Here is a 17,078-nt window from a genome sequence, read left to right on the forward strand (position 1 = left end):
TTGCAATGCTTGTGCTCCATGCTCCTGACAGTCTCACGGAGGTTAGGTTAGAATTCGTGGAGTGTTTTCTGTGCTCTTGAGAACAGGCCTTCCTTCTGATAATTCTAAAGATGTTTCAAGGCTGTATTCCAAACAAGCATGTACTGCTTGGCACTGGCACCATCTGTGGCCAAGAGCCGGTGCACACCTGGCTGGTTGCCCCAGCAGTAGAAATCTGGCCCATGGAAAATTATAAGCAGAATCAGTGGAGTTGCCAAATAAAGACTTTTGTGGTATGACACCTAATGATCCCAACAAGCTCTACCTACCTTCTAAGTGTTGTTTTAAGACACAGCTCAGGGTTCTCAGAGGAATGTTTGGTTCATGACTGTGCAAATTTAGAACTTTGTCTTATATCCCCAGCTATGCTTTTTTGCATGTTGTTTTGTCTGTCTTTCTATGTTTGAAGGGGAAAGTTTTAATTCTTCAACATGGAGGTGACCCATCTATTTTTTCCCAGGCATCTAGGGTCTGATAATCAAAAGACTTGGTTTCACCTCTCCTTTATGTGGGCATGGAGCACCCTCCTCTTTTAAACAGGGCTCATTCAGAGCCAGGAGAAACTGTTCTGTATCTTTTGATCTGTACTGCTGTTTCCTTAGCCCAGTCATCTTGGAAGAATCACTGAGCTATTAATGCCTCTAGTATAATTTCAGGTGGCACATGCTATGGAATTTTTCCTCCTCCCCTCATCAAATTAGGAAGACAGGATACGGAAGAGAATTGTGAAGGTTCTTTAGGAATTTTACTCAACTGTGGAAACTTAGCAAACTCTTGAAATTGTCATGGTTTTAATTTCCCTGAAAGGTCCTTTATTCATTTTGTGTAGTATATTCCTAAATAAATATCATTGCAAGAGCAGTGATTTCATCTCTTGACTTACATCTGGCAGCTGACCCTTTAGGGAATCCAACCAAATTGTTTTCCAGTTTAATAATGAATGAGGTGCTAATGAGTCCCATGTTGGACAAATCATTTGACTTTGCCAGAATCTCCCATTACAGCTGTGTTCTCCATTGTTGTATTAACTTACAGAGCATAGTGTAACTCCAGCCCACTAAATTCCTACTGACATTATCTTTTGTTAGCTAGGCAGATGGAACCCTGAGTGCGTCTGAGTAGACAGCAAGGAATTCAGGCCTTGCAGATTTCCTCCTCTTATAACTGCTTCTGGCTTTATTTTCACCACCTGCTTGTAGCTTCTGTTTTGGAACTGACCTAGTCAGGATTAAGGCAGAGAGAAAGTCAAGAGCTTGCTAAATCATTTGCCTGGAGATATATGAATGAGATCAGTGTGAACCAATCAGTGGCTAAGAGTTAAGAGACTAGTGTTGAGATATGGGGAGGGAAGCACACAGAGAAACATAGTAACAAGACCTTGTACAGAAATTCTGGAAACACACAAGGGTTAGAAAGAGGGTTCTGAGCTGAAGGAAGAAAACCAGGAGTACACACCCTGTAATATGTGAGTGTTTGTGAGTTGTAACTATTAATTTAAAAAAATAAATTAGAATGTAGGCCACCAAACAAGTGGTATTCCTATGACATTATTTCCTGTGATTTTTCAAAATGTGATTACCACTCCCAATGCAAATTGCCTCCAGAGCTGGTGGCAGGTCATTCTTTTGATTCTTTCATGCATAACAAATATTCATCCTTTGAGGTTGGATTTGATTTTTGGGGGAGGTCTAGAAAAAGAGGGGTAATTAAATGAGGCAATGCTGATTTTGGTCTCCAATGTAGTGTGATTATAAAGTAATGGGCCATTTGCTGATAGGCATATAAACTGGCCCCAAAGGCAACTCCAAGGGGAGTTTTTAAAATGTTTTGAGCAACTGCCACATATTTGGAATTATCATATATTCTTCTAAGGCCATTGCTTTGCAGGACAGTGCTCCTGGGCTATAATGAGATTTGGTCTGTTTGTTTTAAAAAATCAATAGCAAGCTGATCTCACTGTATTATAATCATATTTCATGTGATTTTTCTTTCATATTTATTTCTATAATTAAAAGCCAAACGTTGGCTTAAGAATCAATTGTTCTCGCTGGCCTGTAAGATTTTTAGTCATTTGATCTTTCTTTTTCCTTTGTCCTACTTGTTTCTAGATGACACGGTGAAAAGAACAGAAATATTGCCTCTGAAAATATGCTCAGAGTTCTCTTTACTCCTGTTATTTATGAAAATAAAATCAAGAGGTAGTAGGGATAAGATTAAAAAAAAAAGATGTTTAATTTGTAATTACAGTTCATGCCTGATAACTTTTAGTTAGGTCTAGGTTTCTGGAGAATCAGTATAACCTGGTGCTTAAAAAAAAAAAATTTTAAAAATGTGCTTGGAGGAAAAACATTGCCTTTAAATCATTAGACATGCTGACTCCGTGTCCTTCAGCGCACAATGGTGCCTGACAGGCAGGTAAATAACGTGAAGCTTCCTTTAGAAAAATCAGTTATAAATATTCAGCTCAAACCATCCGACATCTCCCTCTGACATGTAAACAAGACTCTCTGACAGACAGAGGAAGAGGATGAGGAAGCCAGTCTCACGGGATGACACTGATGAAATACGCGTCCCCGTTCAGATAACTCTGCTTTTGTCATAATAATTTTGTTGTTCTGGGAGAGGTGGTTTCCCTGGCAGCTGCCTCTTCAACCTTGTGGAGGAGGATTAGTGGAGAAATGGAAGGCTTACACAGTGGCTGAATCTACTCCCTAGATTTCTAATTATCTTTCAATTTCTCAAGTGAGTCCAAAGCTGCATGGACACAGTGCTGGTGTTTGTTACACATGGGGGTGAAGGTTGCTTTATGTTCCCCAGCAAGCTCAGTGGCATTTTTCTCCTTCAAAGAATTTTGATATTAAAAGCCACATTTGGATCTACATAAAACTTTTTTTTTTAGAATTTTAGAATACGTAAACAGTAATAATAGTAACTACAATATAAATATATACATATAAATTATAAGAAAAATGGGAATAGGCAAAGAATATAAATAAACGGTTCTCAGGGAATGAATTACAAGTGGCTAATAAACAAACATATTAGAAGATGCCCAATCTCATTGTTAAATAGGCAACACAGAAATGTAAGAGCATTTTCTTCCAATCAGATTTGCAATATTTTAAGTAACTGATGTGCACAGTCACTTCAGTTGTATCCAATTCTTTGCGACCCTTTGGACTGTAGCCCACCAGGATCCTCTGTTTATGGGATTCTCTAGGCAAGAATAGAGGAGTGGGTAGCCATTTCCTCCTCCAGGGGATCTTCCCGACCCAGGGATTGAACCCACACCTCCTGTGTCTCCTGCATTGGCAGACGGGATCTTTACCACTAGTGCCACGTGGGAAGCCCTTGTAGTAACAGCAGTTTAGCCCAAAACTGTTGGAGCCAGTCAGTGACGAAATAGACAGGGGCCAAACAGGAGGCCTAGTAGGTCATCACCGGTCCCCAGGAGAGGAAGGCAACATCTGGAATGAGGGCTGCAGACTGTGTGACTTTCTTCTGATTGGTTGGTGGTGAAGCAACTGGGCAGCGCTCCAGGAATCTTGTGCTCAGCCTGAAGTTACCATCCTCCACTTGAGTGGTGGCCCCAGCTCTGGAGAACTCTGGATTGTTATGCATATTCCTTGAATAATAATAATAATAAATAACTGATAACATCAAGTATTGATGAAAATGTGAGGAATTCAAGCAATCATACACTGTGAGTGTATAAATTGGCACACTTTGAAGGGTTGAAACTATTAAAACCAAAAGTGCATGGTCAATGACACAGAAGGCCCATTTCTAATTATGTATCCTAGAAAAATACTTACACACTTGCATAGAGTCATTTTATGGATCTTCATAGCAGCATTGTTTACAGTGAAATATTGGAAATATTTTCTATAGGTACACTTTATTTTTTTTTAGGTACACATATTTCTATACAAGACATAAATCAGAATCTCATGTACCAACTCAGAGCAATAGTTTTCTTTAGGGAGTGAAGAAAGTCCAGCATTGGGGGTGATTCTCAAAGGGACTTTACCTAAATCTATAACGATCTATCTTTTGAAAGAAGAATACATTCATGTATTAATCATATGGTCAAAACCATGAAGTAAAATAGGTCTTTTGCTGTTCGTGGTAATAGGCAATTTTCACAGCGCTGGTTCAAACTAGCTCGGCTGAGGAGACATAGCTGTCTCACCCTATCTGCCCACCCCATCGCGTGAGGGAGTTGTGAACAGCCCACAGAGGCTTCATGTGGTGTCAGTTCAAAAGCTCCCATGGAAGCTGGCTTCTTCCTTCCGAAATATGTGGCTTGTTCCAGAGGAATAATTAGGGTCTTGGATAAAATGGATTTCTGCTAATCCCTTTAGCCCAGATCAAGTCTCATCAGCATCCAACTTAACAAATGTGTTTGACATCTCACTGGCTTCTAGGATAATATACTTTTGTTAAAAGACTGCTCATCCCTAATAATTTGTCAAGAAGGATGTTGTCTGCCCTGTGAGATAAATATGCTTAATGACTAAAAATGAAATAATGAATGTGATTATATAGTTTATGTTCAGGAATATATATTATATTCAGGAGCACACATACATATATCCACACCCTTGAGAAGTTCTCCATTCTTCAGAACCTGTATTTCTGAAGTCCTGGAGGATCTCAGCTTTCTCAAAACTATCTCCTCCCCAGGGAGACCCTGTCATTTCTTTTCTCGTCTTAACCCAATTCCTGTGACAGTCTAAACTCATGATCTTGCTTCTTCTGGGCTCAGTATCGCCTCCTGTCTGGCCAGAAAGCACGTGATTGATACAAAGAAAAAAAACCAAAATGTATTGTTTGTACCAGGCAAACAAGAGCACAAGACACAGCTTCTGACTTCGCGTCAGCAGAACTTGCCCTGATGGCAGGATGCGTCTAACCTGTGCTGTTTGGTTCCAGGAGCTCGTGTGAATGCCAAGGACAACATGTGGCTGACCCCGCTGCACCGGGCTGTCGCCTCCAGGAGTGAGGTGAGTGATTATCTTACTTAACCTAGCACCTCCGGTTTCTAGAAAGGGAAAAATGCTTTCTGCTGAGTTAGGGATTCTCACTGGTGAGCAAAAGGCTCTCATGCCAAACCTCTAATGCGAGAGGGCTACCACCTTGGACAGCTGTTTATTTAAGCACCTCCTGCATGCCAGGCATGGTGTTAGGGGCTGCCTGGGGTGGTCCCAGATGGACGGCATCATCCTTGACTTCAGTGAGTTCTCAGTCTGGATGGGATGCAAACAGGTAAGCAGATCAGTACAGTATCATAACTGAGTTGGAGGAAGGAGCAAATAACTGTCTTCTTGAATAGATGAAGTCTTCCAAGAAGAGATGTCAGTTAAGCTAGTCCGTAGAGGATGTGTAGAGGTTTACCAGGCCAAGAAAAGGAGAGAGGGCTGAGGCAGAAGAACCAATGTGCTGAAGAACAGGGTCATGGCTGTGAACAATGGTGGGTTCGTTGGATGTAGCCGGGACACGGGGTACAGTAGAAGATAAGTCTCATGGTAGAGGCTGGGTCAAGTAGCAGAATCCTGGGTGTCCTGAGCAGTGGGGACTGTGGACAGTGGAGATGAGTGTAAGCCTGACAGGATTCGGAACAAGTGAGGGTAAGATGGAGAAGAAGACCCTGGGTGAAGGGTGACATCGCTAACTGGGAAGGCCAGGCAGAGGAGCATGGGGCAGGGAAGTTTCTCAGTTCTGTTTGAAAGTGCTGAGTTTGGTGAATATGTCCCCGACATGGAAGCCCCGTGACAGTAGGGAATCTGAGTCTTGTTTCTTGATGCATCCCAAGCCTGCTACATTGTAGGTGCTCAGGAAGTAATTTTATTTTGAATGCTGGAAATGTGGGTGAGGATGGCAAATATGTCTTTTAATTGGAACGTTTTGTCTGTTTGCATTTAAAGTAACTATTGATAGGTGTGTTCTTATTGCCCTTCCATTCACTGCTTTGGTTCTTTTGTAGTATTTTTTTCTTTTTTTGTTCTCCTCCATTGTGACTTGATGCCTATATTGAGTGTTTAGATTTTTTTGTTTTTTTATATGTGTCTATTATAGGCTTCCCAAGTCACTCAGTGGTAAAGAATCCGCCTTCCAATGCAGGAGACACAGGAGATGCAAGTTTGATTCCTGGGTCGGAAGAGCCCCTGGAGGAGGAAATGGCAACCCACTCCAGTATTCTTGCCTAAACAATCTCGTGAACATAGGAGCCTAGTGGGCTACAGTCCACAGGGTCGCAAAGAGTAAGACACAGCTGAGTGACTGAGCACGTGGAACCTTATAGGTTTTTGGTTTGTGGTTACTATATACACACACACACATTTATATTGATGATCTCAAGTTTTATATATGTATGGGTCTTCCCAGTGACACTGGTGGTAAGGAACTGCCCCCCAGTGCAGGAGACGTAAAAGACGTGGGTTCGATTCTAGGTCTGGAACATCCCCTGGAGGAGGGCATTGCAACACACTTCAGTATGCTTGCCTGCAGAATCCCATGGACAAAGAGGTCTGGCAGGCTACAGTCCATAGAGTTTCAAAGAGTCAGATACAACTGAGCATGCATACGTGTATATGTATGTGTGTGTGTGTGTATATGTGTGTGTGTATGTATACATACACACATATATTAGTGATCTCTTAAGTTTGAACACATTCTAACACCCCTACATTTTTATTTTCCCCTGTTATGTTTAATATTTCTGACATCATGTTTTACACTTTTTTGTTTTGTGTATCTCTTAACTACTTATTGTGGAAATAGATGATTTTACTGCTTTTGTGTTTTGACCTTTCTACTAGCTTTATAAGTGATCTACTACCTGTCATATATTTGCCTTTACGCATGAGATTTTTCTTTCATAATTTTTATATTTCTACTTGTGGCCTTTTCCTTTTCACTAGAAGTCCCTTTAAGATTTCTTGTAAGGTTGGGTTAGTGGTGCTGAATTCTTTTAGCTTTTACTTGTTTGTAAAATTCTTTATCTTTCCTTCAAATCTGAATTATAACCTTGCCAGGCAGAGTATTCTCAGTTGTAGGTTTTTTTCCTTTCATCGCTTTGAATATATAGCGCCACTCCCTTCTGGCTTGCAAAGTCTCTGCTGAACATCAGCTTACTATTCGTAACTGGTTGCTTTTCTCTTGCTGTTAATTTTTAGATTTTTTATATATTTTTAAAAATTTATTTTGTTGAAGTATAGTTGTTTTACATTGTTGTGCTAGTTTCTGCTCTACAACAAAGTGATTTGGAAATACATTTTCTTGTCATTTTAGTTATAGTATGACTTGATGTGGACCTCTTTGGGTTCATCTTGTTTGAAACTCTGGATGTCTACTTCCTTCCCTAGGTTAGGGAAGTTTTTAGCTGTTATTTCTTCAAGTAAGTTCTCTGCCCCTTTCTCTTTCTTTTCTCCTTCTGGGACTCTTATATTGCAATGTTAGTATGCTTGATGTGGTCCGGAGGTTTCTTAAATTATTCTTCTTTCTTTTAATCCTTTTTTTCTTTTTTATATTTAGCTTGGGTGATCGCCACTACTCTTCCAGATCACTGATTATTCCTCTGTATCATCTAATCTACTGTTGATTCCTTCTAGTGTATTTTTCATTTCAGTTAATATATTCTTCAGCTTTGTTTGGTTTTTCTTTATATTTTCTAACTCTGTTAAAATTCTCCCAGTTTTCATCCATTCTTCTCTGAAGTTCATTGAGCATCTTACTTTGGTTCTTTTTCTGAGGTTTTGTCTTGTTCCTTCATTTGGAGCATATTTCTCTATCTCCTCATTTTGCTTAATTCTCTGTGTTTATTTTCCTGTACTAGGTGGGTCAAATACATTTTCTGATCTTACAGAAGTGGTTTTATGTAGGAGACGTCCTATGGGATCCAACACCACTTTCCTTCTGGTCACCAGAGCTATGTGCTCTAGGGGTACCCCGATCTGGGCTGTGGGCACCTCCTCTGACAGAGCCGGGTCAATTACTGTGAGCTTTCTGGGAGGCAAGGCTGGCCCCAAGCTTGTTTAGCTGTGAGGTTCTCCCTCATGTTGGGGGCCCACTGGAGGATGTGGCAGGCTCCCCAAGCGGTTGACTGTGCAGCCTGGGGGCTGTGGAGCTGGTGCTAGTGGGCAGGTAAGTCACCAACACTAATAGGCTATTGGAAAGATTTTCACATGGCACTTGCCAGTGCCGACATCATGGCAGAATGAGCTCCCCCAAGTAGATGCCACCAGTCTCTTCATTCTCAAGTGAGTCCCAGGTGCCTCGTGCCTCTCAAGAGGCTCTCCAAGAATAGCAAGTAGGTCTGACCCAGGCTTTTTTCAAGCTACAACCTCTGCACATGCTCTTTAAGAGCAGTCTGTTTCCTAAGTCCTCTGACTCTCCTGAACATAAGCCCCACTGGCTTTCAAAGCAGAAGTTCTGGGGACTCATCTTCCTGCTGCAGCACCCCAGGCTGCAGAGCAGTGTGGGGCTCAGACCTCTCGCTCCTTGGGGAGGACCTCTGTGATTGTGATATGCTTCCCATTGATGGGTTTCTTACCCAGCTATATGGGTCCTGCGTATACTACCTCTTGGCCCCTCCTGTCTATCTTGTTGTAGTCTGTTCTTTATATCTTTTGTTGGGGGAATCTATTCTACAAGTCTTCAGATCACTCTCATGGATGGTTGCTCTGTAAGCAGTTGCAGTTTTGGTATGCCTGTGGGAAGGGATGAGTTCAGGCACTTCCCATTCTGCCATCTTGGCTACATCCCATTCCTCCTTTTTTAAGTTAGATCCTATAGCCATTACTTTCAGTTCAGTTCAGTCGCTCAGTTGTGTCCAACTCTCTGTGTCCCCATGGACTGTAGTGCGCCAGGCCTCCCTGTCCATCACCAACTCCTGGAGCCTACTCAAACTCATGTCTATTGCGTCAGTGATGCCATCCAACATCTCATCCTCTGTCATCCCCTTCTCTTCCCGCCTTCAATCTTTCCCAGCATCAGGGTCTTTTCCAATGAGTCGGTTCTTCTCATTAGGTGGCCAATGTATTGGAGTTTCAGCTTCAGCATCAGTCCTTTCAGTGAATATTCAGGACTTGTTTCCTTTAGGATGGACTGGTTGGATCTCTTTGCAGTCCAAGGGACTCTCAAGAGTCTTCTCCAACACCACAGTTCAAAAGCCATTACTTTATGCCTCCCCTAAATAATAGGTGGGGAAAGCATACTCAAGGTGGGAAGAACAGAGAAGGTTTGGACTGGTCCTTTGGAGTTTGACTATTAGAACTTGCCAAAGAAGATAACATGAGTTCAGCAGGCATATCTGTCTGTTGCTTAGACTGGCAAACACTGATACTCCTTACACAAATATATATTAAGAGCCATTTCTTCTTTGAAAGACTTATAAACCCTATATTGTCTTTAAAACCTCTTTGCATCTCAAGCATGGATAATTGATCCCTCTCAGGGTTCAAGGTTCAGGGTTCAATCAGGGAATCAGAACCACCATGATAAATGCAGATATATATTATAGGAATTAGACCTTACACAATTATGTGAGCTGCTGAGGAAGTTTATTTATTTATGTAAAGCTGTCCTCTTGGTTTCTGTGTGGTCCTAAAGTCACTGTGGGCCAGCAGTTGAAAAACGAGACGTGAAATGGGGGAAAATAGGGACAACCTGGAACCCCCATCCGTCTCTCATTGCTCAGCATTGCCCGTGTGGGTATCCGGCAGAAGGAGCTGTGTGCTTCACCTCTGAGCTCACACGTGCCTGGCCCAGGAACAGGAGTAATTGAAGAAGGTGTGGTGGGATCTGAGGAAGCATCAGCCTGTGCCAACACAGTGATGCCGCTGGTGGCTGACCCTGTGCACAAAGCTGCCACTGCCCTTGGCACCCAGCACGCCATCGGTCTATAGTTTCATGTTTGCCTCCCAGAGCACGTGGCTTTCTCAAGGGGCCAACCCTAAACGGAACAATACAGGGGAGGGAATTCTGTGAAATGTAGTTCAGCTTGGCTAACGTGGAAGGAACAATATGAAACTACCATTGACATTGTTATTCTGTTTTATTAAAAAGATCATCTAGCCAGTCAGTTCTTTGCAACGAGTGGCATACCTGTTGTTTGTCATTGTATATTTAGCATCTAGCCTGCCCAGGAAACAATTGTTTTTAGAGTGACTCAGTAAAGATTGGGTTTTCCATTTAAGCTGTGTTAACCTGAGTCTCTGTAAAACTGCTAATGTGGAGCTAGTACACAGCACAGAGAAGGATGGTGGCAACCATCTTTCATGCATGGAACATACACTAACTTGAAGTTTGTTTATGGGAGTGTCGCACTAAAACCACGTTAAGCCACTGGATCCTGCACAATCAGAATGAGTTCCTAAAATGGCATGCAACACAGATTATCAGTTTAAGTCAGAGAGATCAGTGTACATCAATATTTCTGAGGCTTCTTTCCATCAGGCAAATTTCATGTTTGGATTTCTGTGACTAGAAAAAGAATGTTCATTTGCTGAATTCGTTTCCTGAGCCTATTACAGCAATAGGAGTATTAGGTCATAATATTGATTAAATATCCAACCCATGCTTGACATTGTAGAAGCTCCTCTGCAAATAAGAAGGTAAATCAAGACATGGTCATATCCCTTGAAAATTGATCAAAATAGATTGGTTTTGTGGAGATAAACCTTTAAGACTTGGTACTGACCAGGTTGTGTTGTAAACTCCCTTCTGGGCCTAATCCCCCTTCTCCTCCCTCCATCCCAGCCCCCATGCTCGGGATTCCCTGGGAGAAGACACCAAGCAGGAAATGAGAGCCAAACAGCATTGTCTTCTTACTGACTCCCTGAGGCCACCACCCATCCCTCTCTTTCTCTGACTGCTCCCACAGCTGTGAAGAAATAAAAGAGTCTCTTACAAAAAATTAAAGACATTTATTTTGCAATGCTAGGTAACATACATGAGCAAGATTTTGGGCTGCCAGGGAGAATTATCTGAAGTGTTGATGTAAATTATTTCATATTATTTCCCCTGTTTAGCTTATTCTTGTTGCTTTTTTGTTTTTTTTTTGTTTTCCCTTGATAAAGAACAGCTGTGTATAAAGGAACAAAATGCATACAAACCTGGGGAGTTCCACACACGTTTATTGAAGCCTGTTCTGTGTGGGCCTCAAGTGGCTGTGAAGTATCACTTCTTTTTTTTTTTTTTAAATTTTATTTTTATTAGTTGGAGGCCAATCACTTCACAACATTGCAGTGGGTTTTGTCATACATTGACATGAATCAGCCATGGAGTTACATGTATTCCCCATCCCGATCCCCTCTCCCACCTCCCTCGAAGTATCACTTCTTAGACATTGTGTTGAGGGCAGATAGCAGGTAGACAGCCAGCACACACCCAGTAGAAAACCATAGAGCCTACTGTGGTCTGTGTCCAAATGTGACTGGCCTTTCACACATGCATTTTCTTCTCTAATGAAGTGAGGGGCTGCATCAAAGGATTTGCTGAACTTGTCACTTTTCTGTCCCAGAGGCTCTTTTGTGGTTAGAAATATTGAAAATGATTGTATCCCATCTTTGGGGTGTAGAATTCAGAATGTTGTGTTCAAATTAGTACTGTCATGATGAACATTTATGGAGCAATTACTGCTTGCTAGGCTATGTGCTAAGCATTTTCTGTACATTATTCCGTTTTAACCTCTGAGTTAATTACTCTGTGAGTCTGACACCGTTATTAATCCTCATTTAGGAAATGTGGTCTCAGAGAAGTTAAGCAACACAGCCTAAGACACCACAGCCAGTAAGTGGAGGAGGGTGTATCCAGAGAGCCTGTTCTCCTAACCACTGCGCTACACTGCTGCCCCTCATCCCATGGGCATCCCTAGGGATACTTGTTAACTTATAAAGCGTATCTATTTTTGTATCTGTGCAGACAAATGTCCAACAGGTATAAAGATGTTTTCCAGATCTGAGTAGGAAAAACATTTTATAGCTTAAAATTTAAGCATCATGTTTTTCCCTTCCCTCTAAAAAACACTGTCATTTTGGGCTAAATGCTAATAGGAGAACTGGAAAAATTACATAGGAGACTAGAATGTTATTGCTTTCCATGATGATAAAAAGATGATCACATATAGAACATAGATTGTAACTGGAATGGGTAGAAAATTAGCATCTTATAACCTATTTGAAGGTGGATGAGTCGTATTCAGATTTAGTGTGCATTCAGATAACCTGCAATGCTTGTTAAAAGTACCTGTTCTAACAGTGCTACATATAAAGGAGATAAATACAAGGACCTACTGTATAGCACAGGAACGAAACTCGGTATTTTGTAATATTCTGTGTCGCCAATATTATATTTCATATATACACAAACACACACACAATTGCCTATGTATATCGTGTCCAGCTCTTTTGCAGCCCAGTGAACTGTAGCCTGCCAGGCTCCTCTGTCCATGGGATTTCCCAGGCAAGAATACTGGAGTGGGTTGCCATTTCCTCCTCCAGGAGATCATCCTAACCCAGGGATTGGACCCAAGTCTCCTGCATTGGCAAGCAGATTCTTTACCACTGAACCAGTACGGTAGCCCTTATTTATATATGTATAAAATGGAATCACTTTGCCATACACCTCAAACGAACATTATATTATAAATCAACTATACTTCAATTTAAAGAATTTTTGAATAAAGTCACATGCACACACACACACAAACACAAAGTACATGTTCTAGAACCTCACCCCCAGTGATTCTGATGAAGCCTTTTATTGAGCCCAGAATTTCAAAAAGAAAATTCTGATGCATGTGGTCTACGTTCCATACTTCGAGATCTGAGATTAATGTCTGGGAATACTTTAGTATCTGGCCTTTCCAAAGTTTAGAGCCAGTGGTTCTTGAATAGTTTGAATTCTTTCACATCCCCAAGTCTCCCCTTTATACTGCTGGCTCTTAGAATAATTGTACTCTAATAATAATTATAATGATAAAGCACACGTTTGGTTTAGTAGTGGTATTTTTACAAGGATAATCTGACTAATTTGAACAAATTAGGCACCAATTTATACAATCTTACAGTATATGAAATTGCTGTAATCAATAGAGGATAGAGGGTAAAAGCCCCAACCAATTATTATTTTACAGTAATAGATTAAATTCCTTCTGGACTTGAGTACAGCCTCAGGGACATTAACACACATAAATCTTGTTAATTTTTGCATATTATTATTTAGAGAATTTGTTATTCATTATACCAATATATTTATTCTACTCAAATTTATTGAATATACATTAGGTGCCAGAAACCTGCCAGGCTTTGTGGACAGTATAGAAAATTGCATGAGACTCAGACCCTGGTCCAAAGCAACTTACTGTTTATAAAATTTGACATTGTTTATGCCTACAAGGACTCTGTATAATCATAAAGAATTACTTTTCCATGAGTAATTTATGACCACTTAATGCAATGCACATTTGAAAGTAAGAAAAGCAAATATTGGAGGCGACCATTTTTAAGGCACATGTATCCTAGTTCTTCTCATCTTTTCCATGTGCCAAAGTACCTGTTTCTCTTTCTTAAACAGGGTTGAAGCGACCTTTTGTAAAAGGAGATCATAAAAAGTAGAAATGAAATGACTATAGATGCCATCTCCAGTTCACTCCTGCGTGATATGCCTTGACAGTTCCTCTCTCTGTCTGCTATTTCTGTATCTCAAATAGGAGAGGCTACTGTGGAGTGTCCTCCAACAAGGCCTGCAGTCCTCAGGCTGAGTGTTCCACTCAGGAGGAATGTCAGCATCCTTATACCTTCTTGTTCATTAAAAAAGAAACCAAGGTTTTGAAGCAGCACCACGCACAGTGTGGCCTGTGACTAGTCTGAGATTTTGTCTTTCCTGTGGTGACTTGAGTGAGCATTCAGAAACTTTCAGAAAAATTTGATACAGTAATTTCATGACTGCTAAACTTAATAAGAAAATAACTGAGTTTATAATTTGTATCTTTGTCTCTTTTTTCATTTTGTTATTCTACTAATTATGCATGAGAAATTTGAAATAATATTAAAAAAAAAAAACTTATCCTTCACCGCAACTAGTTTGAGAAGTACTGTTCAAGTATCCTTTCTTGGTTCAGAAAGTGTTCAGCTTCCCATTCCCAGCATAGCTTCTTTTTCACCTAGTAAATTTCTGTCAGAGCAAACTCCTAGCTGTAATTTTTTAGCCAGTGGGAAATATAGGAAAAAGACTTCTTTTGACTACAAAAATCATTGATTCCCTCAATAACCATAAATTGCTTCCTCTTCAAGGTAAAATGCTTTCAAGCTAAATTTTTTGAAATAAAAATGCAACTTTAAAAAAGGAATTGTAGTCTTTTTAAATCAAAGCTTCATTTTTGTGAAAATATTACTTTACATTTCTATTAAATGCATGCATCCATTTTTGCAGGCTGAAACTTCAGAATTTAAAATGTAAATAACTAAGGGAGAATTAACATTTAAGAGTATTTATGTCAGGGTACTTGCCCGATACTGTCCACTGAGTGAGCTCTGGGCTAGGAGAAAATGCAGGTGCCCTTAAGACAGCCAGGCTGGCAAGCCACCTTCAGCCATCATGACTGTAAAATGAAGCTGCCTGTCAGATGAGGGTCAGTCCAGATGACCCTTGAGGCCTTTGCTAATTCTATATCCTGTATCTCTGTGCATTTGATTCCATAACCATTTTATACTACTTGCATTTTCATTTTAGAAAAAGATTGTTCAGTAGCTAAGTCTTGTCCAACTCTTTGTGACCCCATGAACTGCAGCACGCCAGGCTTCCCTATCCTTCACTATCTCCTTGAGTTTGCTCAAAGTCATGTCCATTCAGTCAGTGATGCTATCTAACTATCTCATCCTCTGCTGCCCTCTTTCCTCTTGCCCTCAATCTTTTCTAGCATCAGGTTCTTGCCCAATGAGACCATCATGGTCTTTTCCAATAAAAAAGGGTTAATCCTTGGAAATCAATGAAGAACCCCTCCTTTGTATAACTAAGCATTCCTTGATAGAGTCCTTTCTTGTCAAGTAAGGTGAAACTGCAATTCATTACCTTGGCAGATATTTTAAAAAATGAAAAACTGCAAAGTTGAAACATTTCATAAAAGTGGAGAAATAAATGTAATGGCTATTCTAGGTGTTCTTGAGCTGTGAAAGTGAGGGTTGGTACAAAAGTCAGTCAGTTCAGTCTCCCAGTCATGTCCGACTCTTTGCAACCTCATCAGCTGCAGCAAGCCAGGCTTCCCTGTCCATCACCAACTTTCAGAGCTTATGCAAACTCATGTCCATCCAGTCGGTGATGCCATACAACCATCTCATCCTCTGTCGTCCCCTTCTCCTCCTGCCTTTAATCTTTCCCAGCATCAGGGTCTTTTCCAATGAGTCAGTTCTTCGCATCAGGTGGCCAAAGTACTGGACTTTCAGCATCAGTCCTTCCAATGAATATTCAGGACTGGGTTCCTTTAGGATGGACTGGTTGGATCTCCTTGCAGTCCAAGGGACTCTCAAGGGTCTTCTGCAACACCACAGTTCAAAAGCATCAATTCTTCGGCGCTCAGCTTTCTTTATAGTCCAACTCTCACATCCAACATGACTACAGGAAAAACCAAAGCTTTGACTAGACCAACCTTTGTCGGTAAAGTAATGTCTCTGGTTTTTAATATGCTGTCTAGGTTGGTCATAGCTTTTCTTTCAAGGAACAAGCATCTCTTAATTTTATGGCTGTAGTCACCATCTGCAGTGATTTTGGAGCCCAAAAAAATAAAGTTTGCATTGTTTCCATTATTTCCCCATCTATTTGCCATGAAGTGATGGGACCAGATGCCATGATCTTAGTTTTTTGAACGTTGTGCTTTAAGCCAGCTTTTTCACTCTCCTCTTTCACTTTCATCAAGAGGCTCTTTAGTTCTTCTTCACTTTCTGCCATAAGGGTGGTGTCACCTGCATATCTGAGGTTATTGATATTTCTCCCAGCAGTCTTGATTCCAGCTTGTGCTTCATCCAGCCCAGTGTTTCTCATGTTGTACTCTGCATATAAGTTAAGTAAGCAGGGTGACAATTTACAGCCTTGACGTACTCCTTTTCCTATTTGGAACCAGTCTGTTGTTCCATGTCCAGTTCTAACTGTTGCTTCTGGACCTGCATACACATTTCTCAGGAGGCAGGTAAGGTGGTCTGGTATTCCCATCTCTTGAAGAATTTTCCACAGTTTGTTGTGATCCACACAGTCAAAGGCTTTGGCATAGTCAATAAAACAGAAGTAGATGTTTTTCTGGAACATTCTTGCTTTTTCTGTGATCCAATGGATGTTGGCAATTTGATCTCTGGTTCTCCTGTCTTTTCTAAAACCAGCTTGAATATCTGGGAGTTCACAGTTCATGTATTGTTGAAGCCTGGTTTGGAGAATTTTTAGCATTACCTTGCTAGCATGTCAGATGAGTGCAATTGTGCAGTAGTTTGAACATTCTTTGACATTACCTTTTTTGGGATTGGAATGAAAACTGACCTTTTCCAGTCCTGTGGCCACTGCTGAGTTTTCCCAATTTGCTGGCATGCTGAGTGCAGCACTTTCACAGCATCATCTTTTGGGATTTGAAATAGCTCAACCGGAATTCCATCACCTCCACTAGCTTTGTTCGTAGTGATGCTTTCTAAGGCCCACTTGACTTCACATTCCAGGATGTCTGGCTCTAGGTGAGTGACCACACCATTGTGATTATCTGGGTCATGAAGATCTTTTTTGTACAGTTCTTCTGTGTATTCTTGCCACCTCTTCTTAATATCTTCTGCTTCTGTTAGGTCCATACCATTTCTGTCCTTTATTGTGCCCATCTTTGCATGAAATGTTCCCTTGGTATCTCTGATTTTCTTGAGGAGATCTCTAGACTTTCCCATTCTATTGTTTTCCTCTATTTCTTTGCACTGATCACTGAGGAAGGCTTTTTTATCTCTCCTTGCTATTCTTTGGAACTCTGCATTCAGAAGGGTGTGTCTTCCCTTTTCTCCTTTGCCTTTAGC

General features: G+C 40.8%; 1 protein-coding gene across 3 annotated transcripts in view; it reads left to right on the top strand.

Annotated features, from left to right (window-relative positions):
• ANKRD44 (ankyrin repeat domain 44) overlaps positions 1-17,078 on the top strand; it is a 306,281-nt gene that overhangs the window by 167,429 nt on the left and 121,774 nt on the right. For all 3 annotated transcript variants that reach the window (XM_043445412.1, XM_043445414.1, XM_043445413.1), the window contains exon 4: positions 4,975-5,045. In XM_043445412.1, coding sequence (XP_043301347.1) covers positions 4,975-5,045 — 71 coding nt within the window. The remainder of the gene's footprint in view (positions 1-4,974; positions 5,046-17,078) is intronic.

This window comes from Cervus canadensis, chromosome 24 (assembly GCF_019320065.1).
Source record: "Cervus canadensis isolate Bull #8, Minnesota chromosome 24, ASM1932006v1, whole genome shotgun sequence".
In the NCBI taxonomy this organism is placed as follows: domain Eukaryota; kingdom Metazoa; phylum Chordata; class Mammalia; order Artiodactyla; family Cervidae; genus Cervus; species Cervus canadensis.